The sequence below is a fragment of the Sinohyriopsis cumingii genome, unplaced genomic scaffold (assembly GCF_028554795.1).
Source record: "Sinohyriopsis cumingii isolate HCF-2022 unplaced genomic scaffold, ASM2855479v2 utg000622l, whole genome shotgun sequence".
NCBI lineage: Eukaryota > Metazoa > Mollusca > Bivalvia > Unionida > Unionidae > Sinohyriopsis > Sinohyriopsis cumingii.
The window spans coordinates 1,996,745-2,023,978 of record NW_028315918.1 but is presented as its reverse complement, the minus strand read 5'-3'; the positions used below and the strand labels follow the sequence as shown (position 1 = coordinate 2,023,978).

The following is a 27,234-nucleotide window of genomic DNA, read 5'->3' as shown; positions in this document are numbered from 1 at the left end:
CTTATACAAACAGCACTGATATAAGCAGCAAATTCTAATTGATGAAGAATTAACTGATACAAGCAGCAAATTCTAAAAATATATTTAAAATCTGATGTTGAAAAAAATGTGTTAATTGTTGTTGTACCATATATTCAATGATTGTTTAACTATGCTAATTAAAAAAATTGTGGACTTGTAACTGGATCAGACTTATAAGCGAATATATATGGAGAATTTCATACACAGAGCCATTTCTTTTTTGTCTGTAAATATAGATTGCCACATGATGCAACAAACTTAACTTGAACAAATCAATAAATACCAAACTGCACAGACCAAGATCTACTATGGCATAATGTGCCTGCAGAAATGGGTCTATGCAGATTGTTAAGAGTATAGACCCTGACATGCTTGTGCATCATGTGATGGCAGATCAGGGCTTATGTTGTTTGCAGTTGGAGTTGGCTTATATGCGAGTATATACAGTAACAAAACATACTAATTCTCCCATGATAAAACCAGGGACCAGCATTATAAATTTGTCATAAGACGAGGGGTGGGGTTATTACCAGAGAAAGATATCCTAAGTAAATATCTGACAAAAGTTTGTAAAACTGGGGATAAGATAGGCTTTTAATCAGCTGTGGGTTTATCATTTGATAAATATATGGTACATGCAGACTGGATATTAATAAAATCACACTGGAATATACAGTTTTATGTTTTCACAGCATTTAGATTTGAATATATAATGCAACTAATTATATCATTTCTCCAATTATAGGCCTTGAGGGTCAATCAAATACATTTTCCATAATGTAGAGAGTGGGCTTGTAACGAAACAAGACTTTTATAAGTAAATATATATATGCATAAATGCTGTACACGTTGGGCATGGGATTCTCCTAAAATATGGGCTTATTACTGATAAATATGGTATATACAGTGAAGCCTGCTTATTGGGCACCTAAATAAAAGGATACCTGCATATTACAGGCATTTTAAAACCTTTGTTTTTTAGTTTATCTACATATATCAACTCTACATAAAATACTAGTCCATAAATATAAGATTATTTAGTCCCTTTAGTGTCCTTTATGGTAAGTTTCATTGTACTTGTAACTGAGTAAGTAATTGTTACATTTTAATTTTTATCTAGAAACTTCACTTGGGTTGCAGTTGGTATGACTAGCAATATGCATATCACTATCTGGGCAGAAATTTGTTGTTTAAAACTGAATTATTAATTTATGAAATGGCAGACAAAAACACAGACCTTCATACATGTGTAAAAAATGTTTCTTGTTTCTTAACTGTACACTGCACTGATAGAAATGTAAAACTGTTTACATATAAAAACTGTGTTAATTCATTATTAAATTCAAATTTGTGAATGAGTGTTACAATTTTCAAGGAAGACAAAGTTCTATACTAATTATCTTTTGCTTTGAACTTGTTTCAAAACCTTCCTTCGGAAACTGTTCTTATCAATATTCACCTGTGACTCGGATCCATCTGCAAACTTCCATATATACCTGAACTTCATAGACCCAGATTTGCCATCATATAATGCACCAGCATTGATGGGTCCATACAGTTTGTAAGAGGTAATCAGTAGAAGAAACAACACAGACCTTGATCTGCTGGTGCTTTATGCAATGGCAGATGTCTATGTTGTGATGCTGAACCCATTTTATGTGCAAGCCTGTATGGTATTGTATGAGATAAAACATTTTTACATGGTTTCATATGGTAAACTACCTTCTTCAGCTTAAATATGCAATCTAACAGATGCAATCTAATAGGGGCAACTGACCAGGCATTCGGATTTCACTATAATAACACTTTTATTGCTGAATGCAACTCATGACATTTTAATTTGGAAAACAAAAACTTTGGAATTCAGCCTGGAGGCCATTTCATCTGTCGTCCTCCAATGACATGGATATGTAGATGATGCACAGACTGGGCCCCATGTCTTCCATTATTGATCACTGAAAGTAAATTTTTATTTCAAATTACATGTATGTTTCTCCAAAAGCTGTTTCCCAAATCCAGTCCTCCCACACAGATGAAAAATGTGCAGTTTCCATATCTATATATCTCTCTTTTATGAAGTTAGTATCTATGGGATAAAACTCTTCTGGAATACTATGAAGATAACTTTCCCAGTCTCTGCTAAATGGTTACCTGGATACCATATCAGTTTAATCTTGAGCAATGCATCCACAAAGAAGCTTGCATTTGAGGACAGGTGTGAGGCACTGTATGATCAAGTAAGTAGTTTAGGTAAATTATAATTTACAATAACAAGAAGGCCATGACCTGCATGCTGAGATCTGCTTTAAAACATATGACCTTAATTCCATGGTCAATTTTAGGTTGTGTAAACATGTTACAGAATGAAAAGTCTTAGCTTCATAATGATTCATCTAAACAAAAGCCATTCAAGGGTTTGGCAAGTGTAAGAAAATGAAACAACTTTAACCAAAACCTTAATGCAAATTTTCTATGATTGGGGCCTTGAACCCAAGATCAAATGGATTTGAGAATATATCAAAGAATGAACTGTCTTAGCTTTGGAACTAAAGAGGTAGCACAGCCAAAGAATAATTGTGAAACTGATAATTCTTGTATCTTTACTAGAAAACAAGGAGAATCATATGTCATTTCCTTACCAATGGAAAACTGGGCTAATCCAGCAACAGCTATAAACCATAGACCATGATGAGGTTCGTATCATGAAAGTCTGGTGGAAATTTTGGTAATCACTACCAGATTTAGCTCCTCTGCAAAGATAATCCCCAAAACTGGAAAATTCACCTGTGCTTGCTAAGGAAACTCCATGTCAGTACGAACATCCATTCAGGATAAGTAATGATAAGATTTTCAAGAAGGTTACCACAGTGGCCATACCTGAGGTCAGAATGGCACAATTTTAATTTTGGGCCAACTAGACACTATATGAAATCTTTTACTTAAACAATGGCAATCTATTAAGCAGAAGTACAAATAACAAGATTTTCAAAATGGCAACTATGCCAGCCATATTGGACATTAGATCAGTACAGTGTTTATTTTGGACCAAAAGTATAGACTAGTTGCAATGGCAACATTTCATTGACCATTTCACTTTGGACCAACAAGACATCATATGTCTGTCAGTGAAAACCCCTTGTCAATACAACCATCACTTCTGGAAGAGTAGTAATACAAAAAAGTTTCAAGATGGATACTATAGTGGCCATATTGGGTGTTACAAAAGCATAATTTCCATTCTGGACCAACTAGATATTGTAAGAAGTCTTTAGTTAAAACTGTGACAGTATGACCATCTGTTCCATGTTCACCATCATGGTTATATTTCACCATCATGACCATATTTGATGTCAGGTTGATGCTATTTTCATTTAGGACATCAAAAGAATTATTTTAGTGAAAACCTCAAGTCAATATAATCATCTATTAAGCAGATGTAGTGGTAACAAAACTGTAAAGAGGGCCACTGAGGTAGCCATATTGTGTTATTACAACAGCACCAGTTTCATTCAGAACCAACCAGACATCATAAGAACTCTTTTAACAACCCACTGCCATTATGACCATCCATGCTGGTAGCACAAAACATTATCTGGTTATGACCAGAGTCAAGAATGTACTTTCTCACCACTGCTTTGAAAATAAAACTTCAGGACCATCAACATGTATATATTTTGAAACCAATCAAGAGAATGAAGAAATTAAAAAAGATTGGTATGGGAAGTTAATGCTGATCCTTCTATGATTACCACTTTTTGTGTCAAGTTAAATCCCCATCACATTAAATCACTAAAACTTGCAATTTTATACTCCAAAGATTATACTGAACAATACTGGAGAGTCTTCATGTACAAGACAGTAACAATTGCAAACATGCTTCTCCAATGACAAATTCTTATCACCTTGGCTGTCTCTACACTGAACTGAGGTGTGGCTAAAAACAGTTAATGAATGATCTTCACTACCCATTTAATGGTCCTTCACAATGAATGCCTTCTCTGGCCTGGGACCTCTGTCACAGACATAGTTGAAAGGGGAGGGTCATGAATTAATAAATCCCACAGAAATAACTTGGATCACTCATTCACTGTCTGGGAACAGATCCATTAAAGCCTTCTGAAAGCCAAAGAATATGGTTCCTACTGGGATACTGTCAGCAGGGGCTATGAATCATTGATGTTTGTTTAGAGGCTCACAGTAGGAGAAACTGGGTTCCTCTAACACAGCTTATTGTCTGGGAAGACTGCTGTCATTGATATTGCTGTTGCAGTTGAAATGACTGCACTTTACTAGAATCTGTTTTTTTTATTCCTATAGGTCATCTTATCATTGGAAATGAAGAATATGAAAAAGAATATGAAAAAATGGGAAAGTTGGAGAGGCAATTCATGTAGAGCTTGCTTCTCAACATCCTCAATGCAGCCTCAAACTGACATCTTCAATGCAACCTGCTTCCTAGCATCCTCAATGCAATCTGCTTCCTAACATCCTCAATGCAGCCTCAAACTAACATCTTCAATGCAACCTGCTTCCTAACATCCTCAATGCAGCCTCAAACTAACAGAGAAGATTGCAATACAAATCAACTCAAAGAATGGTGTGATTTGTGGGATAAAAAAACCTGCCAGATGCCTAAATCATTTCTTAAAAGTATACATGAAAACATTTTCTAGAAGAATGTGTGAATAAAAATGGGAATCTGTAATAAATATATAAACAATTAAGGGTTTTGTTTTGAGCTAGGGTAAAGAACTCATTTGATACAATGTAGGAACATACATCTCAGCTCGACAGCCTCTACATTCATATTCCATTTCAAACTCATTTATTCTATCCAATTAAAACATAACACATATAAGTAGTTTTGTCTATACATTTAAAGCATATAAATAATAGCTTCAATCAAAGATGCTGACAAAGGTTTGGATATGTGGCAGCACTCATAAATGTCAGCAGTCATTAAAGTTTTGACCTATCAGTACCAACATCTTTAATACACTATAGACTAATAATGAGCATTTTAATTGTTAAGTAAAATGATGGACTAGTAAGAAAGACAACAATCTGTAAGTATATGGTGTAAAATTATAATGTCTGGAATTACATCTTGCATCTCTAAGATGAAAGTGACTAGGACAGTTAGAACTTAAGAGATATGATTAACATCTATGTCATGTAGACTAACTTATTCAGTGTTTCAAGTTTTGTTTAATCTTCCAGAGAAAATGAAATATAACAGATGGGGATGCAAAGTCTAATGGAAATCAAACCCATTTTGTGTGTCCAACAGTCAGGCATGTAAATAACAAGGTTGAATGGTCCATACTAGTAAGGCTACTATGTGGTTTCATAAGCCTACACTAATATACTCCTCCCCTTACCCCCATATTCAACATTGATCATCCTCCCCTTGCCTTCATATTCAACACTGATCATATGCCTACACTGATACACTCCTTCCCTTACCTTCACATTCTATATTGATCATATGCCAACACTGATACACTCCTCCCTTATCTTCACATTCACTATTAATCATATGCCAACACTGATACACTCCTTCCATTACCTTCACATTCTATATTGATCATATGCCAACACTGATACACTCCTCCCTTATCTTCACATTCACTATTAATCATATGCCAACACTGATACACTCCTTCCCTTACCTTCACATTCAATATTAATCATATGCCTACACTGATACACTCCTTCCCTTATCTTCACATTCAATATTATCATATGCCTACACTGATACACTCCTTCCCTTACCTTTACATTCAACACTGATCATATGCCAACACTGATACACTCCTTCCCTTACCTTTACATTCAACATTAATCATATGCCTACACTGATACACTCCTTCCCTTACCTTTACATTCAATATTAATCATATGCCTATACTGATACACTCCTTCCCTTATCTTCACATTCAATATTGTCATATGCCTACACTGATACACTCCTTCCCTTACCTTTACATTCAATATTAATCATATGCCTACACTGATACACTCCTTCCCTTATCTTCACATTCAATATTATCATATGCCAACACTGATACACTCCTTCCCTTACCTTCACATTCAACACTGATCATATGCCAACACTGATACACTCCTTCCCTTACCTTTACATTCAACACTGATCATATGCCAACACTGATACACTCCTTCCCTTACCTTCACATTCACTATTAATCATATGCCTACACTGATACACTCCTTCCCTTATCTTCACATTCAATATTATCATATGCCAACACTGATACACTCCTTCCCTTACCTTCACATTCAACACTGATCATAGGCCAACACTGATACACTCCTTCCCTTACCTTCACATTCACTATTAATCATATGCCAACACTGATACACTCCTTCCCTTATCTTCACATTTAACACTGATCATATGCCTACACTGATACACTCCTTCCCTTACCTTTACATTCAACACTGATCATATGCCAACACTGATACACTCCTTCCCTTACCTTTACATTCAACATTAATCATATGCCTACACTGATACACTCCTTCCCTTACCTTTACATTCAATATTATCATATGCCTACACTGATACACTCCTTCCCTTACCTTTACATTCAATATTAATCATATGCCTACACTGATACACTCCTTCCCTTATCTTCACATTCAATATTATCATATGCCAACACTGATACACTCCTTCCCTTACCTTCACATTCAACACTGATCATATGCCAACACTGATACACTCCTTCCCTTACCTTTACATTCAACACTGATCATATGCCAACACTGATACACTCCTTCCCTTACCTTCACATTCACTATTAATCATATGCCTACACTGATACACTCCTTCCCTTATCTTCACATTCAATATTATCATATGCCAACACTGATACACTCCTTCCCTTACCTTCACATTCAACACTGATCATAGGCCAACACTGATACACTCCTTCCCTTACCTTCACATTCACTATTAATCATATGCCAACACTGATACACTCCTTCCCTTATCTTCACATTTAACACTGATCATATGCCTACACTGATACACTCCTTCCCTTACCTTTACATTCAACATTAATCATATGCCTACACTGATACACTCCTTCCCGTACCTTTACATTCAACATTGATCATATGCCAACACTGATACACTCCTTCCCTTACCTTTACATTCAACACTGATCATATGCCAACACTGATACACTCCTTCCCTTACCTTCACATTCACTATTAATCATATGCCAACACTGATACACTCCTTCCCTTACCTTTATATTCAACATTGATCATATGCCAACACTGATACACTCCTTCCCTTACCTTTACATTCAACATTAATCATATGCCAACACTGATACACTCCTTCCCTTACCTTTACATTCAACACTGATCATATGCCAGCACTGATACACTCCTTCCCTTACCTTCACATTCAATATTAATCATATGCCAACACTGATACACTCCTTCCCTTACCTTTATATTCAACATTGATCATATGCCAACACTGATACACTCCTTCCCTTACCTTTACATTCAACATTAATCATATGCCAACACTGATACACTCCTTCCCTTACCTTTACATTCAACACTGATCATATGCCAACACTGATACACTCCTTCCCTTACCTTCACATTCAACATTAATCATATGCCTACACTGATACACTCCTTCCCTTACCTTTACATTCAATATTATCATATGCCTACACTGATACACTCCTTCCATTACCTTCACATTCAACACTGATCACATGCTAAAACTGATACACTCCTTCCATTACCTTTACATTCAACATTAATCATATGCCAACACTGATACACTCCTTCCCTTACCTTTACATTCAATATTAATCATATGCCTACACTGATACACTCCTTCCCTTATCTTCACATTCAATATTATCATAGGCCTACACTGATACACTCCTTCCCTTACCTTTACATTCAATATTAATCATATGCCTACACTGATACACTCCTTCCCTTATCTTCACATTCAATATTATCATATGCCAACACTGATACACTCCTTCCCTTACCTTCACATTCAACACTGATCATATGCCAACACTGATACACTCCTTCCCTTACCTTTACATTCAACATTAATCATATGCCAACACTGATACTCTCCTTCCCTTATCTTCACATTCAACATTGATCATATGCCTACACTGATACACTCCTTCCCTTACCTTCACATTCAACACTGATCATATGCCAACACTGATACACTACTTCCCTTACCTTTACATTCAACACTGATCATATGCCAACACTGATACACTCCTTCCCTTACCTTCACATTCAATATTAATCATATGCCTACACTGATACACTCCTTCCCTTACCTTCACATTCAACATTAATCATATGCCAACACTGATACACTCCTTCCCTTACCTTTACATTCAACACTGATCATATGCCAACAATGATACACTCCTTCCCTTACCTTCACATTCAATATTATCATATGCCTACACTGATACACTCCTTCCATTACCTTTACATTCAACATTAATCATATGCCAACACTGATACACTCCTTCCCTTACCTTCACATTCAGTATTATCATATGCCTACACTGATACACTCCTTCCCTTACCTTCACATTCAATATTATCATATGCCATCACTGATACACTCCTTCCCTTACCTTTACATTCAACATTAATCATATGCCAACACTGATACACTCCTTCCCTTACCTTCACATTCAATATTATCATATGCCTACACTGATACACTCCTTCCCTTACCTTTACATTCAACACTGATCATATGCCAACACTGATACACTCCTTCCCTTACCTTCACATTCAATATTATCATATGCCTACACTGATACACTCCTTCCCTTACCTTCACATTCAACATTGATCATATGCCAACACTGATACACTCCTTCCCTTATCTTCACATTCATCATTGATCATATGCCTACACTAAAGTACTCCTTCCCTTATCTTCACATTTAATATTGATCATATGACTATACTAATGTACACATTCCCTTATATTCACATTTAATATTGATCATATGACTACACTAATGTACTCATTCCCTTATCTTCACATTTAATATTGATCATATGACTACACTAATGTACTCCTTCCCTTACCTTTACATTCAACATTGATGATTTGCCTACACTAATGTACTTCTTCCATTACCTTCACATTCATCATTGATCGTATGCCTACACTGATACATGTCTTACATTACCTTCACATTCATCATTCATCATATGCCTGGACTGATACCCATACCTTCACATTCATCACTGTCACCCAGATTTACCTATCAGAGTTGTCAAGACCCATACCCAGCTAGTCATCAACTACTCAGAGCTCCATGTGCCACCATATATAACAGAGTAGGATACAAAGTCTAACTGTCTGGGTCAGGAATTGAACCCAGTTCATATGTCTCACATCTGCAACACTACTAGACAAAAGGGTCCAGACCAGCTAATGAAAGTCAGATGAGGCCATATTTATGTAACAGGAGGGAATAATGGAAATACTCAGCCAACAAATGCATATGATACAGACATACATGGAAATATGGCCAGTCTTAATGCCATACCTCGACAATGGTAGAATAGGATCAATATCTTGCTGGTTGTATAATCTTACCCAATCTGTAACCATCCAACAATTTCTCCTTTTCTGCCATTTTCTTTGCAACTATGAGAAGGTGACCAAGCAACTACAATGAAAAAAGAATTCTTCATTTAAGAAAACCCACTTTACATATATATATATATATATATATATATATATATATATATATATATATATATATATATATATATATATATTGTTATGACTCTTATCATCAGAAACTATGTGAAAGAAAGAAACAATTTAATTATCAAAGTTATAAATTAAAAGAGTGGAACTTACAATATTATGAAGTGAATCCAAACAAATCCCTACAAAGGTCTATGAAAGTCCTAAATTAATACAAATTTCCTTATAAATTTCAAAACTGGAAATGTACCTGTCCTCCAAATATTATGGCATTGTCCAGAATTCCTTTAAATAATTCACAGTTCCAAAATAATATTATAGTCCAAATAATGAGCACTTTTTATTTAAATTGAACAGTCCAAACAAAAGTTTTTCCTCTCATACAATATTTAAATACAACATAAAACATATCTGCATACATAATAATCTATGTATAGATCCTATTGAGTGCATGTTTGTGTGTGTGTGTGTGTCTGATTAGGATTTTTAATGTAGCTTTAACAATTTTTCAGTCATATCGCTATGATGTCTGCAGTGTGGCAGTTTATAGTGATGCGCTTGGGCATCATGCCACAGACATATAGCATGATGTTCCACACAGTCACATTATCCTGACACCAGGCCAACCAGTCCTAATAGTAAACTGTTAATGCCAAGCGCCAAGCTTGGCAGCTTTTAGTTCCATTTTTGTAAGTCTTTGGTATGACTCAGCCCAAAGTTGAACCCATGACCTCCCACTTCCAAGGCAGACGCTCTAACCGCTAGAATACCAGAGCAGTAGATTGAATATTATGCTCTGAACCGACTCAGATCATGTTGGCAAAACTAACTAAAAATATTCTGTACAATTTACAGCCATGAATAAAATTAGATAAAATCATGCAGCCTGAGTTACAAAAAATACAGATATACATAACACCTCCCCTCATAAGGAAAAGAAAAATATATGCAGTAAAGCTTTCAATTTCCATATTAATCAAAGAGACAAATGATAATAATGAAATTACATAGGATGATGTATTATGAATATACAAAAATGTATACAAAATAAAGTAATCTTAAACTTCTTTACATGTGAAAGTGCATCTGCAATTAAATTTTCTTTTCCCTTGATGTGCAGAATATCTATGTTGTATTCTTACAACATCAAACTCCATCAAACAATCTTCGATTTTTATTGAGCAGAAATACTATACGCTTGAAAGTGTTCTAAAGCCAAAAATTAGAACCAAACACTCCCTCTTGATAGTGGAATAATTTCTCTGTTTCTTATTTAATATTTTGGGGGGAAAATTGCACACAGGATGATCCACATCATTTTTATCTTCCTTAATTAATATGCCACAAACCCATCAATCACTTGCATCAACAGACCTCTTAAATGGTTTTGATTGAAACCTGGAACTGAAAGAAGTGGTTCACTTTTAAGTAAGACCTTTAATTTATCGAACACCTCCTGACATTAGTCAGGCCAATAAAACTTGGTCTGCTACTTAAAAAATTGGCCAGGGACTCACTGATTATGGAAAAACTGGAGCAAAATTTCCGATAATATCCAGCTATACCCAAAAGCTGCATCATTTGCTTTTTACTGATAGGCACTGAGAATTCAGAGATAGCTTAAACCTTAGCTTCAACAGCTTAACTTGACCAAGTCCCACAATGTGTACCAAAAATATGACAAAAGCTCAGCAAAATGTATATATATTTTTCCTTTATGAAATATACTTGTGGGGTTAGTAATTTCATTATTAACACAAACCTCAAGCATTAAGGCATAACATGAAAACCAATCAACAAGTCAACAGTAAACAATAGTATGAACTTGAATTCAAATTAAAAGGCTGCATTACTGTGTGACCATCCCAACATTTACCCAAAGCACAATGAAGGCAGGTGAGAAAATGAAGTCTGACAGGAAGGACATCAACATTTTAATGGGGGACTTAGAGATTTTGTTCGGATCTCCGTGGCATAAAAGGTATCAAATCCAACAAAAGTATTACCCTATCCAATATGACATAATTACAAATTATGCACAATTCCCAAGTTTCAATTAAGCTAACTTTTCTCCAAAATAATGGAACCATGCCCCATCCCTAATCACCTTAGAAAAATCCCAGGGTATGGATAGGAAGTTATAATGTGTTTGATTTTGCACCTGTCTAGTTCCATATTTGCATCCAAGTTCCATCACATTCATGGTCAAATATTTACATATCCAAGGTCTGTTGTTCCCTCAGGGTTCACTAGTTTGGATATGTATAGTATTCATACCACAATAAGTCCATGGAAACGAGTCTGAGTAAATTTCTAAAATCATAGGGCATGGACTCATAAAAAGAAAAACATCTTTAGTAAATATTTGTATAAATTTTGCTTAGTATGAGGGGGGTTTGTCATCAGATAAAGATGGCAAAACATCTCATGCCCAGTGTCATAAGGATACATTGTTAAAACATGCAAAGCTGTTAAAAAAGACTGGCTTTTTAAATGCACTTTTATAAATAATGGCATAATCATACCAGCTCATCCTCATCCTGTACATCACTGAGCCCTGGAATTGGTTTGCGTGGAATCACCAGAAAATGAACAGGTCCCTGTGGGTTTACATCCCGAAACACAACACACTGAGGAGAAAACATGAGTATCATGTACAGTTATGCCCTACAATTTGATATACTAAGACTTTGTATATAACATACATATTTATACCTTGTCAAACTTTGACTTAATATTCTGACTACTGCCTTTTGTGCAACAATTATTTAGCTTTATAGCAAAGTTATATGAAGCAGCTTTCAGTAATGACCTAGTTCATTTTTGGTCTTTAACTCACACTGCATTCATTTTTTACCACCATTTCATCAAAGTAAAAGTAGAGTTTCACAAAAGATAGAATTAAAAAAAGATTTATTCAGAAAATTTTGTCAAAATCCACATGTAACACTGAGATGACATATTGCAATTTATGGTCCTTTCTACTATCGCAAACAGAATTCCAGACATATTGCAATTGATGGTCCTTTCTACTATTGTCAAGATAATTCCAGACATGTTGCAATTTATGGTCCTTTCTACTATTGTCAAGATAATTCCAGACATATTGCAACTTATGGTCCTTTCTACTATTATCAACAAAATTCCATACATATTGCAAATTATGGTCCTTTCTACTTTTGTCAAGATAATTCCAGACATATTGCAATTTATGGTCCTTTCTACTATTGTCAACATAATTCCAGACATATTGCAATGTTCGGTCTTTTCTACTATTGTCAACATAATTCCAGACATATTGCAATGTTCAGTCCTTTCTATTATTGTCAACATAATTCCAGACATATTGCAATGTTCAGTCCTTTCTACTATTGTCAACATAATTCCAGACATATTGCAATTCAGTCCTTTCTACTATTGTCAACATAATACCTGACATGTTGCAATTTATGGTCCTTTCTACTATTGTCAAGATAATTCCAGACATATTGCAACTTATGGTCCTTTCTACTATTATCAACAAAATTCCATACATATTGCAAATTATGGTCCTTTCTACTATTGTCAAGATAATTCCAGACATATTGCAATTTATGGTCCTTTCTACTATTGTCAAGATAATTCCAGACATATTGCAATGTTCGGTCCTTTCTACTATTGTCAAGATAATTCCAGACATATTGCAATGTTCGGTCCTTTCTACTATTGTCAACATAATTCCAGACATATTGCAATGTTCAGTCCTTTCTATTATTGTCAACATAATTCCAGACATATTGCAATGTTCGGTCTTTTCTACTATTGTCAACATAATTCCAGACATATTGCAATGTTCAGTCCTTTCTACTATTGTCAACATAATTCCAGACATATTGCAATGTTTGGTCCTTTCTACTATTGTCAACATAATTCCATACATATTACAATGTTCGGTCCTATCTACTATTGTCAACATAATTCCAGACATATTGCGATGTTCGGCCCTTTCTACTATTGTCAACATAATTCCAGACATATTGCGATGTTCGGCCCTTTCTACTATTGTCAACATAATTCCAGACATATTGCAATGTTCGGTCCTTTCTACTATTGTCAACATAATTCCAGATATATTGCAATGTTCGGTCCTTTCTACTATTGTCAACATAATTCCAGACATATTGCAATGTTCGGTCCTTTCTACTATTGTCAACATAATTCCAGATATATTGCAATTTATGGTCATTTCTACTATTGTAAAGATGCTGCTTTAAGTATTTTTCTAAATTTTCTTTCAATATCACTTAGAATTTATAATAACATATGAAAAACTATTGGCGAAATTTGTGAGTTGATTTCTATTTAAAAGCATTTTTCCAACTGTTCCAGTTATGATCCAAGGAATCTAACTAATATCAGGTCTAATCATTTAAAAAAATATCTGCCTCCCATAAAATATAAAACTGGCCTGAAGGCCAAAAGGTCTATACTCTACTGCTAATTTTCATAAGACTGTACACTTAAGTTTGCTTCTAGTAATAAAAACTATATTTGTTAAAAGAGAAATGTATACTATGCACAGGAAGGGATAACATCTCTCCAAGCCAAACATTTCAAGTGTATATTCCATTAAATCACATACTAAATGTTTTTTCAACACAGCAAAAACAGATCAGACCAAATGATATAATTGGTTCTAACAATTTTTTAAAATATTTTTATTGTGAAAATTTCCTAACAGGACAGTCGAGACAGTACCATATTAGACATCTTTGATTAAAGGGACTAAATGTTTTTTTTATATGATTTTAACATTTCTAAGAGTTTTATTTATGGTTTGTGTCCATTGTAGGGAAATGCCCTTAAGAGCAGACCACTGGACAACACATTTTAAAACACCTCTCCTAGTTAATGACCCCTAAGAAAACAAAATCTCCATATAACCATTTCCATATTTATTTCTTGAAAACCTATGTTCTATAATGTGACAAATTACCCAGTAGTTGAAACACAACTCATAAATATACTGTAGAAACTGAATGAAAAAGTGTCATAAGAGTTTAATTTACATGTGCTATTTAGTCAAGCTCATGTCCAGTCAATTACGTAACAACTGATATCATGGTGGCAAGTGAATTGGTTTGTGGTCAGCTAAATTCTTTGCTATATGACAGATGATGAACAGATATACCTATGGATAAGGGATTCTTTTGGTTACCTGATTATCCTCGTAAATGATATCTGCTGGAATTTTCTTGTCCACTATCTTGCTGAAAATTGTTGGCTGTTGATTTGATTTTTGTGCTGTCTGTGCTTTGCTGACTTCATCGGCTTGACAACTTGAACTGCTGCAAAAACTTTGTTTTTCCTGGAAACAAGTATTATATTATTATTCAAGATTCAAGAAGATATCATTGGATACAAAGTCATTCTAACAAGAAATGTGTTCACAGAACATGGGTGCCCTATCACAGTACTTGAAACTGACCTGAATACTAAACCTATCCAAGATGTAATGGATGAACAGACAAAATATTTACAGAGGGACATGGGTACTTCTCTATGCCCTGCCACTCTCATAGCGAGGTATAAATAGAATGTTTATAACACTTCAAATTTGTATATATTATTTTATTCAGGACCATATATACATGAAGCACAACAAAAATAAATTATGTCCCTTGTTATAAAGTATATCTTAAGAAAGTTAATAACCAAATGAATGTAATACTGGGGAGATAGTAACCTTTTGATAAAGTTTTGATCTACTAGGAAAGTTGTTGTTGTTGTTGTTGTTGTTGTAGGGTTTAACACCATTTTTCAGCACACGATAGGCTATACATGGCAGCCAGTATTAATGGTGGAGGAAGAACCTACTAGGAAAGAGACACTATTAGTTGTAATTTTTAAACTTCAAATTTGAAAAGTGAAGCACAGCAGCACCTCCTGTTATTCATTTCCATTGTATATAGAGATAGCTCCATTTGCAATTTGCAGATCTTGGATCTATAGCGAAACTTCTCAAAACCAAAACCTAACTTAATTATTAATTAAATCATTTTCCAAGAGACCGGCACCCATTTTAAACTGTGATTTTCAATCATCACAGAACTTCTTTTATTTTTTGTCTGTGTTTATTTTAACATTGTGAGAAAGTGTACACTTCAGAATGTTGACAGGAATTGACCAAAAACTGATAACAGCTGTCCTTAAATTTTCATCTTAAAACATAATGTAAAAACACAATAAAAATTAACTAAGACAAACAAAAATAAAACTTATGAAAGTGTTTTTTCTGCTCAAATTATTGTTTGTCTGTCTGTTTTATCTCACTTCCACCAAATGACTGCCAATTTTAACCAATTACTAAAGACATAACAGACCACCTCTAATACCATAATATTACAACAACTCAATAAATATCTTTTCTTTGGCCTAAAACTCTCCAAATTATAATAAAAAGTTAATAAATTCACAGCTTGCTGTTTACTCATGTCAGTCTTAATCAGACTGCTCAGACTGCATCATGCACTGGCTGTTGCACTGCTGGAACAGTTAGGTCTCCAGCAAATTGGTTCTGACTGGTTTCTGTAAACTGGTGATAAAACATGCAGAAATACCTTTTTTATCCTCAAATCTGTCACAAAGTCTTTTAAGTTTCAAAAGTGATAGTTTTCAACTATAAAATGGTACATGGGGTAGACAGCCATTAAAATGGTATTTTGTCCTACCACTGGTAGAATCACATGTCTGCTCAAAACAAGGCCAGATATTTGCCAGATCCCATTTACTTTTGCTATTTAAACTTTTATAAAACAAGACTATGCATTCTGTGGACCCTCAATAATTTACTCTGCACCCTCAGTTTCCTGAAACTTTTAATATAGGTGGTGTACAATTTCCCTAAAACATTTTGAAAAAGCCTTATTGGGCAAGACATTTAATATTTAATTACATGAAGAGAAATGAAAATAAAAATTCTCATATTCATAAAAAGTAAAGAAAAAAGTTTAAATGAAATTAAATATTAGCAATAATTATAGTCAATAAGATATTTTATAGTAAGCTTGCATCAATTTACAAAACCTCCAAAAATATCTGCCCATCAAAGGACAACCTCAATTCTCACAGTAGTTTTCCTATCAGGACCTTCAATTCCTTGAGACTGATAGACAAAGTTCAGAGAGCTCTTTAAATTTAGTATAGGCATGTTTTTCAGTTGATTCTGGCCCTGTTCCATCAAAATTCATCAAAAAGAATAAAAAATAGTGGTTAAACAAATATTATTTACATAGTTACAATTTATGAAGAAATACCAAACAGTCCAAGTCCCAGATTGCTCAGTTCTGTCAACTACTGAAATTATATATGCATCTGACCTTAGCTCTGAAGTCCCCAACATCAGGATAACAATGGATTTCCAGAGCTAAGATAACCTCAGCTTGCATGCTTAAATGCATATGTAGATTACCTGTGTTTAATTCGGATGCCATTATAACAATTTTTCAATTATTTCTTTTTTAAAGTTGGGACTTAAATGTTTTGATATGCAGTGGAAATTACCGGTACATGTCTTCCAGACATAAATCTAATCTAAGACATATTACCTGTGCCAGTACATTTGCACTAAAAACCTGAGAGGTAAATCCTGCTGCAGCCAGATATTTGATGACATGAAGAATATTTTGTCTTGGTGGATGTCCTAGAACTTGTCTAAAGACTTGTCCAAACATTCTGAAAATAATAATAATAATAATAATAATAATGATAATAATAATAATAAGAAGAAGAAGAAGAAGAAGAAGAATGATGGTGCCAATGGTGATGATGACCACTTGAAGGACAACAGTGATAACAATATTGATGCAATGATGCTTAACTGCTGAAAAATACCATATCTAAGCAATGTTTCTTGTACAAGTACATTTCATTTTATCTCTGTGCCCTTTTAGTAAAAACAAATTGGTGGATTATTATGAATATAATATTACCAAGTAATCTCTAAGACACCTACATGAAAATAAAAACCAAGCAATCACCAAGACACCTGCATGAAAATAAAAACCAAGTAATCACTAAGACACCTGCATGACAATAAAAACCAAGTAATGACTAAGACACCTGCATAATAAAAAAAACAAGTAATATCTAAGACACCTGCATGAAAATAACAACCAAGTAATGGCTAAGACACCTGCATGACAATAAAAACCAAGTAATCTCTAAGACACCTGTATGTCAATAAAAACCAAGTAATGACTAAGACACATGCATGACAATAAAAACCAAGTAATGACTAAGACAACTGCATAATAAAAAAACAAGTAATATATAAGACTCCTGCATGACAATAAAAACCAAGTAATCTCTAAGACACCAACATGAAAATAAAAACCAAGTAATCACTAAGACACCTGCGCAACAATAAAAAAACAAGTGATAACTAAGACACCTGCATGATAATAAAAACCAAATAATCACTACGACACCTGCATGACAAAAAAAAACAAGTAATCACTAAGACACCTGTATGACAATAAAAACTAAGTAATGACTAAGACACTGGCATGATAATAAAAACGAAATAAGCATTATGTCACCTGTATGACAATAAAAACCAAGTAATCACTAAGACACCTGCATGGCAATTAAAACCAAGTAACATCTAAGATATCTGCATCATAATAAAAACAAGTTCTAATGAGCTTTTCCTTCCTCAATAAAACAGAGATAAGACCAATTTATGTTTTCTGTAATTTCATTTGTAAAAATACATTCGACACAAATCATTAGCTTTCCAAAGGTTCAAGGCTCCACTACATGCATTGGTCATGGTTTGGTTTGAAAGAAAATAAAAAAAATGCCACCTAAGTGAATGGAATGTCTGAAAATCTATCTAACACATGAATATTTTTGTAAATTGTTCGGCAGGTGTGAGATTATACTTCAGAAAGACTACTTACTGATTTCAAGATAAGGAGACAATGACCTACCTTTTCATGCACTTCAGTGCAGTTTTTCACCAAAAAATACTAAACTTTTATTTTCAGATTACACAATAGTCGTGTCACTCATGCTATTGTCAACCCACCACGGAAAACTTTAACAGAGGTCAATGTTTTACATCATGTTGATTTCTAAAGAAAATCACTAGTACGTGTATTTGAATTATAAGGAAAAAAGATTGACAGAGTTTTAGTAAACATTTCAAGGATCACTATATTTAGATCTCACTGTTTGGACCTAAATTATGCATTCAAAATTTCATAAAATTGCTGAGAGAATATATAAATTCATTGATGTACTTTGTGACTTATTGTGAACATTGTCATCATCAAAATGTCTGAAAATTTTGCTCTTAAGTGAAACTTATTTATTAGTAAGTTTTCCTGTGCTTCAAACAAGATAAAAAAGAACGAATATTTAAATACATCTAACAATGTATTGAAAATCAACAAAAGTTTATTTGTAAAAATATTATTTTTGATTTAGCTCTTAAGTATGTGCTACATAACATTGAGTGGAAGAACATTGAGGACATATGGTACTTTAGACAGTAAATGTAATTCTGGCAAAATCAAATGAACTTTGCCATTTGGTATAAAACCTTGCTGCATTATTTGCAAACAGACCTTTATGGATTTGTATAGTGTCTATGTCAGTATTTGTGTTGTTGGTTCTTGCTGCATTGTTTGCAAACATATATTTACGGATTTGTAAAGTGTCTGTGTCAGTATTTGTTTTGTTGGTTCTAGCTGCAATTGTCTGAAAACAGACCTTTGTACGTTTGACGAACCTTGCTGAGGCCAAGGAACTCCAATATAAGGACAGAATCATACTCCTACACCATCACCTATTTGACTGCTGTGTTGCCCCTAGAATTTTAAGTGTGACATCTGAAAATGCCCTTTTTTCCAACAGTAACTTTTGAACATTTTGCAGTTTCCGTGCTGTCATGTGGCTGACCACTGGTCATGGTTGCTTTTCCTCCATAGGCATTGTTTTTCCTCCAGGGTTTTACTCAAGCCATATCTTTGGCTTCCACAGAATTAATCTGCCATTTTGCATCATACTGACTACATAAATGGGCCTGCTTTTAGCTTGTTTTGCTTAAAAATCCATTTATTTTCTGCATCTCTATGTACCAGTGATTATTTTGTAAAGACAATATTTTGAATTGGAAGACTGAAAATAATTATCTTCATCTACTCTAGATGCACTGCGAGAACTGGTCCCCCAACAACAGTGATCACAGACTGTACATTTTATAGGTCCTGGAAGATCTAGTAAGAGCACAAAGAAGCATTAAAAATTAGAAAGTGGCACTATGTAGTCATCACGTAAGTTAATAAAAAAAAAATTCATGAGTAACCATTATTATTTTCAGCAATATGAGTGACAGGCATATTTCACAAAAGACATACCTGTACATATGACAGTTTATGCTGCACAATTTAAATTTCTTGGATTTCAATATCAGTGATTACAAAAACAAAACCCATTTTCTGTTATCTTTATCAAAATCCAGCCATCCCAGATAACACTTTTGACTAAGGAAAAAAGCTAAAAGTTATCTGCCCACCTAGGTGGCAGTCAGGCAGAGTGATCTCCCATTTGTATAGGGATTAAAAGCAAATCTTACTAATATCTGTAACTACTGGAGCGTGAGGCATGCTCTCTATGTGGATATAATTGTGGGAGGGTGAAAGGATTTATGTGTACAGTATTATGATTGGGTAAGTATTCTTGAAGAAACATATTTGACTAGAAAAAATTGGTTTCTTCTTGAAATATGCTACCCAATCATAATACCACTGGAGCATAGGTAAGTGGTGGATGGAGATACATCATCTTACCCAGGAAATGCCATCTCTGGTCCCCTAAGGTAATTTTGTGAGATAGGTTCTAGATAACCAGAATGGAAAAAAATCTCCATCTATCAGAAAGCTACTTCAGGAGAGATACATCCCCTTATCCTGGAGATGCTATCTCTGATCCCCTAAGGTATGTAAGGCAGTTTCTAGATGACCCAAATGGAGAAAAATGCATCTGCCAAGGAGTGGCTTGAAAGAGGGAAAATCCCTCCCCACACCCACAAATGCAGTGAAATTCATAAAAACCACATCTTATGAAGCTGTTGAGTGACCTGGAAAGGTGACCTGTTGTACCATGGATATAGGTCCCATCAGACTGAGTTGAGCCCTTCGGGATGAAAGATCACTTAGATAAAAGCTGGAGAAAATGGATTCTGATCTCCGTCTCATGGCTGGAATAACTTCAATTAGAGAACAGTTTTAGTTAAATTCCATGCCTGTGGCAACAGCTCTAGCCTTGTTTAGCTATGCATAATAAATTCATTTGAGCTGGGATTATTTCTTGATACGCAGAGCAAATAACCCACTTTATCCAGAACAAAAAGTCTTGAGCTGAAGTGTCCAGAAGAGACAGTTATTTCATTACAAATGTCTGGTTACCCATGGACAAGAGCCTGTTCTTGACAATGAAAGAGGGTACCATCATGAATCAAACTGAACCCTCTTGTCGGAAATGCAGGCAATTCAGGTCCACAGATAGAGCTTGTATTTTGCTGATTCTGCCTGCAATTGCTAAAGCAATGAGGAAGCAGGTCTTGTATGAAAGGGCAGTAATTGCTGCCACTGAAAGTGGTGTCTTGTTCAATCAGGTTAATACTCAGGATAGGTTCCTCTTTGGGCAAAGAGTCATGTTTTTGGTTGTATATAATCAAAGTGGAGAGAAGGTCAGATAAGTCTTTGTTTTGTCTCATATCCTCTCTTCCATGATGATGAAATATATCAGTGATCATGGAGCAGTAACCTTTCATCATACTCTGTGCTAACTTTCTCTCTTTGAAGAAACAGGAGGAAATTAGCTATTTGAGGGATAGATGTGTTCTTTTGTAAACAACTGTTTAAAAATTTGCCATTTGCCTTTGTATACTTACAAGAGTGGAGGGCCTTCTTGCTTGAAAGCTTCTGGTTGAGATGAAACAAATGCCATCATTGTTATTTGAGCAGATGATGGAAAATCTCAATTTTCCAGAGAATTTCCATTGTGAGATTGATGAGGTCATTGATCCATGATTTTTTTCCATGTGGTGCAATGAGGAGGAGGCAATTTTCTGACTCTCTTGCTTTTTGTCTCACCTTTGGAATCAGATGTTGGAGTGTAGGCGTATGTATCTGGGCTGTTCCAGTCTATGGATAGCACATCGACTGCCAAGTGTTTGAATTCTAGACTGGTGAGACAATGGTTGGAAATTTGGTATTCCACCTTGTCGCAAACAGGTCCAGTAATAGTTGATCCCATCAGGCACATTATCTGCATGAGAATCAAGGGATGGAGTGACCATTTCAGCTGTATTAGTTGATGCAAAGGTCTGGGTACTTCCACCTTGCCATTTGAGATAAGTCACCCCCATAGAGATGTTGGATGAGATGAGGACTCCCTTTCCATTGACATATTCTTACCACTAGTGAAAGGCTTTAAAATGGCATTTAACTCAAGTATATTGATATGCCGATAACATTTCTGGGGAGACCACACTCCAGTGGCTTCCTGAAAGACAGTAGTAGGTTGGCCCACCCCCTCAGCCTTTTGTACTGCATCCATACAGACTGATTTCTAGCAGTTGTACCTGTAGAGGTATATTCACTATGAGCCAAGTGAGGTTGCTCCAGTTCTGCAGATGGTACCTAACATTTGTGCAGATAGTGAGAGGTTTGGTCCAGTGGGCAAACTTTTGGCCTCCAATGGGAAAAAAGAATCCTTTGTAACAGGTGCATATGCATGCAACCTAGAATGATAGTTCTGTTACTGCACTGAGGAAGCCTAGTCAGCAAAGGAATTCCCATGTGGATAGAGTTTTCCTCAAAAATAAAGAAGCCACCATGGTCTGGATTTTCAAAGCCCATTCATGAGGATGACGTTTTCTTTTTTTACCTGTTTGTTGAACTCCATAACTAGATCAACATATTTTTGAGATGGTGCAAGGTTGGATTTGCCCTGGTTGACAAGAAAGCCCAGATTGGTAAGCAGCAAAACAAGGGTTATCATGTTGTGTTTTGATATATAACTCATCTGATTTTTTGCAGGATGTTGTCCAGGTAATTGGATGTTGCCACCATAGAGATGGTCTGGACATAAGCCATTACTCACTTTGTCAGATAAGTGAAGCCCCAGGGACCAATGTTGAGTCCAAACGGGAGAGCCCTGAACTGGTATACAGTGTCATTGCATGTGAATTGAAGGAACTTCTTGAAAGTCTGGTGAATAGGGACATGAAGATGTGTGTCTTTTAAGCCTGATTTCAAAGTCTCCCTTTTGGATGGCATTCAAAATGCGCCATGGAATTTCCATTGAATGACCTGATTAGGATGATGACAGGTTGGGACCAAGAAAAGTCTGGAATAAAATTCATGGGTAAAGTGCACAGCTAAGGACAACAACATCATAAGTCTACACACTGACATGGCCTCAGTGTGGGAATTTCTCATGGATAAGGGAGATAATCAACAAATGGAACTTCTACTACACAAAAAAAAGAACCAAAAAGATGCTGGAAATCTACACAACCCTGGCACCCAGGACACCACCACAGAACTCAACATTACTGGAGATACCTTTGGGCTTTGCTCACTCAAGGACTGACTCATTATCTTTTGCTGAATAGTGAGGAAAAGAGCTAAGAAAACAGCCAAATGCATCATCTTGCACAGCCAAATGCATCATCTTGCACAGCAGATTAAGGACCAGTTAAGTTCAGGCATTCAGAAACCCATCCCAACTTAATGAATCGACGGACTTCCTCCCCACAATGATGACCTACTTCCATTACGATCAGACTTAAGGCCATATACAAGGGATCATAAGGTGCTACAGCCACAACATCTACATGTTATGCCCTCCAGAATACAATCTTTTGTCCATTATACTGAACTATGTCTATACAGTCAATTATGGAGATCAGTCCTACCCATACTGCCTCAATACACTCTTCACCAGCTAATTCTCAGGCAAGCCAAAAAATGTTAGCCTCACTCCATGCAAGTAAAAAAGATGAAGATGTTCAGTCTCAAGTTCCTTCGTGATTTTTAGACTATTATTATGTATATATAATTTGTATTGTTTGCTAGATTTTTATTAACTATATGTGATGGATAATTGTATTTTGGATTTCACCTTGTCCAAGATAAAGTTCATTTTCTACCTGACCTGAATCATCGACTTTGGTTTTTAAACAACATGTTATCTCAATCTGAGTCCAGAACATTGAACATTCCCAATGAAATGATGGGTCTACCTGTTCTTTACCACATTTTATATTCAATTTTAGTAGCAGACCTTCTAATTATAACTAAGATATTATCTTGTAAACATTTGGAACCTTCCAGAAGGAAATTTCTGTTAGCTCATAGCTTTTTTTTAGAAAATGCTAATTTGTGTCCAAAGGTCAAGTAAAGGACTATATAATGTTGTTTATTTAGAAATTATTACTTTGTGCTGTGAGATCTCATCTCAGGAAACAGTTGTATTATCATTATTATGCCCATTATTTCATTTAGGTTGGAATTTATTTATTCAAATTATTTATATATATATAAATACTGCTGAAATCTTTCACATGCAAATGTCAGCACAAGTATTCACTTTTAATCTGGGCATAATGATAGAAACAGCTCTAGAAGCATAAGCAACTGGAAGCAATTTCTCACCATATTTTTTCAAGAGTACAGCACCAAGTCCTTCTTGACTTGCAGCTGCTGAAATTCTGATTTGTTTTGTACAGTCATAAAATTGCAATACTGGTTCACTTGATTCTTAAGATTTTTGAAAGCTTCTGCATAATTTGGACTCCAATTCCATAAAAATTTTCTTGTCTAAGGTGGCGCTCTACAGTTTCGTATTTTCCACAGGGTTAGGATTTTCAAGAAAAAGAATTTCCCCGGCTTTCCTCACTGGTTATACTGGCTATTTAAAAAAGACCTTGTATATCTTAGGCATAATGCAAAGAACCTTTAATTCCCTTTGTTTTGGTGTATGATTGATGGGTGTACTATGGGTTATAGAGTATACAGCTTGGCCTTACTTCAGATGTGCACCTTTCAAAAAAGTGCTAGCTCTACTTGGTCATTTTCACTTCCTGAACTTCAGAGGTAAATTGCATAAAAAAGAGCCAAATAACTTTTTTTTTACATTTTATATATTTGGTAATTCATTCATTGCACTTACAGAAGCTGGTATTGTCTAGTCTGGCAAAATTCATTTACCCTATTTTAATAGCTGCTATGTATAGTGTACTTTAGACTAATTCAGGCTGATTTTTTAACACAAGGGAGCAGTCATTTTAGTTAGCAGTGTGCTTAAATCATGTAAAATTTCCAAAAGTACAATATCCAAAAGAAATATCATCCACATTACATTAATGTAGCATAGAGGTATGCCAACATTCTCTCCATTGTGCATGTTTTAAATGCGAACTACTTCACCTTACATACGTCACTCTCTCAAAAGTACATATCTGGTGAGCGTCCCCTAAAAGACTTCTCTATAATGCAGGTCAGGCGAAAAGCTTGCCAGGTAGTTGATTATTTGGTAGTTGAAATCTTTGCATGTTAGCCTCTCAAAACCTTCAAGTTTTCTTTGATCTGGCTTCATACCATCTTTTGATAAAACATCACCTAAAAATGTGAGTTATGGGGCACTAACTACGCATCTTTCTTTCTGAAGCTTTAGTCTGACCTTTCTAATTTTGTCCAAAACTTGTCTTAGGTGTAAATTTCCATTTGGTCTTTTCCACATATGATGATATCATCTACTGATGTATCAATTCCTTCCATGTTTTCAAATAATGTATTAATTGTGACAGATTTCTGGAGCACTTGGTATTCCAAAAGATAATTGTAGGTAACGATATCTGCTGAAAGGCATGCTAAACATGCTTAATTTATAACTTTCAAGTTGAATCTGCCAAAACCCATTGGAATCATCTAACTTCATATACACCTGTACCTGCAAAATCTAACATAATTTTTTTATATGTTGGAAATTTGAAATGTTCTATTTGGATAGCTTTATTAAGATTCCATGGATCTATGCAAATCCTTAAATTTCTTTCTGGCTTGTGTACAATTACATTTTTAATTAACCCATTCAGAATGCTTTTCCACTTTCTTGATTACATTTAGAGCCTACATTTTCTCAAGTTCCACTTTCACATTATCATGAAGTGCATTATTTCCCTTTACCATCATTTGTGCTTCAAAGACCCCCAAATTTTTAATATGACCCCTAGTTTTGATACCAAAGCTTGCTTTTTACTCAGTCTGACCCAAAGTTTTGACACCAAGGAGATTTTTGACTCTCAGTCTTGCACCCCCAGGGGATGCACTGGGGTGCAAAGGGGACTTTTCTGCATGCCTAATAAATGGTTCTGCATCCCCTCTTAGCTTGATATTAATCTTGTTTGCATATTTTACTTCCACTGCGGTCCATTTTTCCATTGCATATCAGATTAGGGAGACAGAAGTACAATATAAAGTCTGTATATAAACCATTACATATGTAAGCATAATGTATATTATATTCATGTAAAGTGTGACTTCTCTGGATTCAATTTTTAATTAGAAATTATCAGCTGGGGCAGGATGATATATTAAGTGTGTATCGGCCAGTCGTAGTGCATATGCATTTTAAGACTGCCTTAAAACAAGAAAAACACTTTGGGAAAAAAAATGTATGATCTTAAGTACCATATGACTGATTCTTCCATTTATTGTTATAGTATTGTTTACAGTTGGTAAAACTGCTCCAAGGAGATAATGTTACTTATTATGTAATGCATCTATGACTTTCAATACAAGCAGCAAATGTCTAGATAATGAACGATAACTCTAGGAGTTTTAGCACACTGCATACAAAAAGTTGTCTTTCTTGAGTTTTGAGTCGCTGCTTGCACATAAAAATGATTTGTAGCCATAAAAATAATTCCAATTTTCTGAGCATTTTCTTTAACAAATGCTTTGATGACTACTTCGTGGCATTTTGTAGCACTTAGTGCCTCTTAGCAGTTCTAAGCTGCATTTGACTTCAGAACTGACATTTCGAATACCTGCTGGCCAGGTAAAGCAAAAATTACCAATGTCACTATTTAGATATTAATAGATCGATTCCAATAAAATGGAATACTATATGTGTAAGGATATGGGGAAAACTTCCGCATTGCCAATAACTGTCAATAACTGTAGCACATACTTACCTATATCTCCAGAGGGCAATAAAGTATTATTTCACCGGTACTGAAATCTACACAAACACATCAACTGTACGGAGCGCCATCTATCAGTAGGATGTTGTACTAAAATATCGACAACAAAGTAAATGTCACTACGTATGCTGCATTATCATAATTATAAACTGGAAAGCAAAACAAATTCAAACCA

The 27,234-nt window shown here is 35.0% G+C and overlaps 1 protein-coding gene across 1 annotated transcript; it reads right to left on the bottom strand.

The window, feature by feature from the left end:
- Window positions 1–1,810: 1,810 nt before the first annotated feature.
- Window positions 1,811–27,147, bottom strand: LOC149773658 (adenosine 5'-monophosphoramidase HINT1-like). The gene is made up of 6 exons (XM_089946079.1): window positions 27,051–27,147; window positions 17,383–17,509; window positions 14,994–15,143; window positions 12,322–12,426; window positions 9,680–9,752; window positions 1,811–1,976 (listed from the first exon to the last, which is right to left on the bottom strand). Exons 2-6 carry the CDS (start codon window positions 17,506–17,508, stop codon window positions 1,885–1,887), a joined length of 546 nt encoding a protein of 181 aa, XP_089802205.1. The 5' UTR covers window position 17,509; window positions 27,051–27,147; the 3' UTR covers window positions 1,811–1,884.
- Window positions 27,148–27,234: the final 87 nt, after the last annotated feature.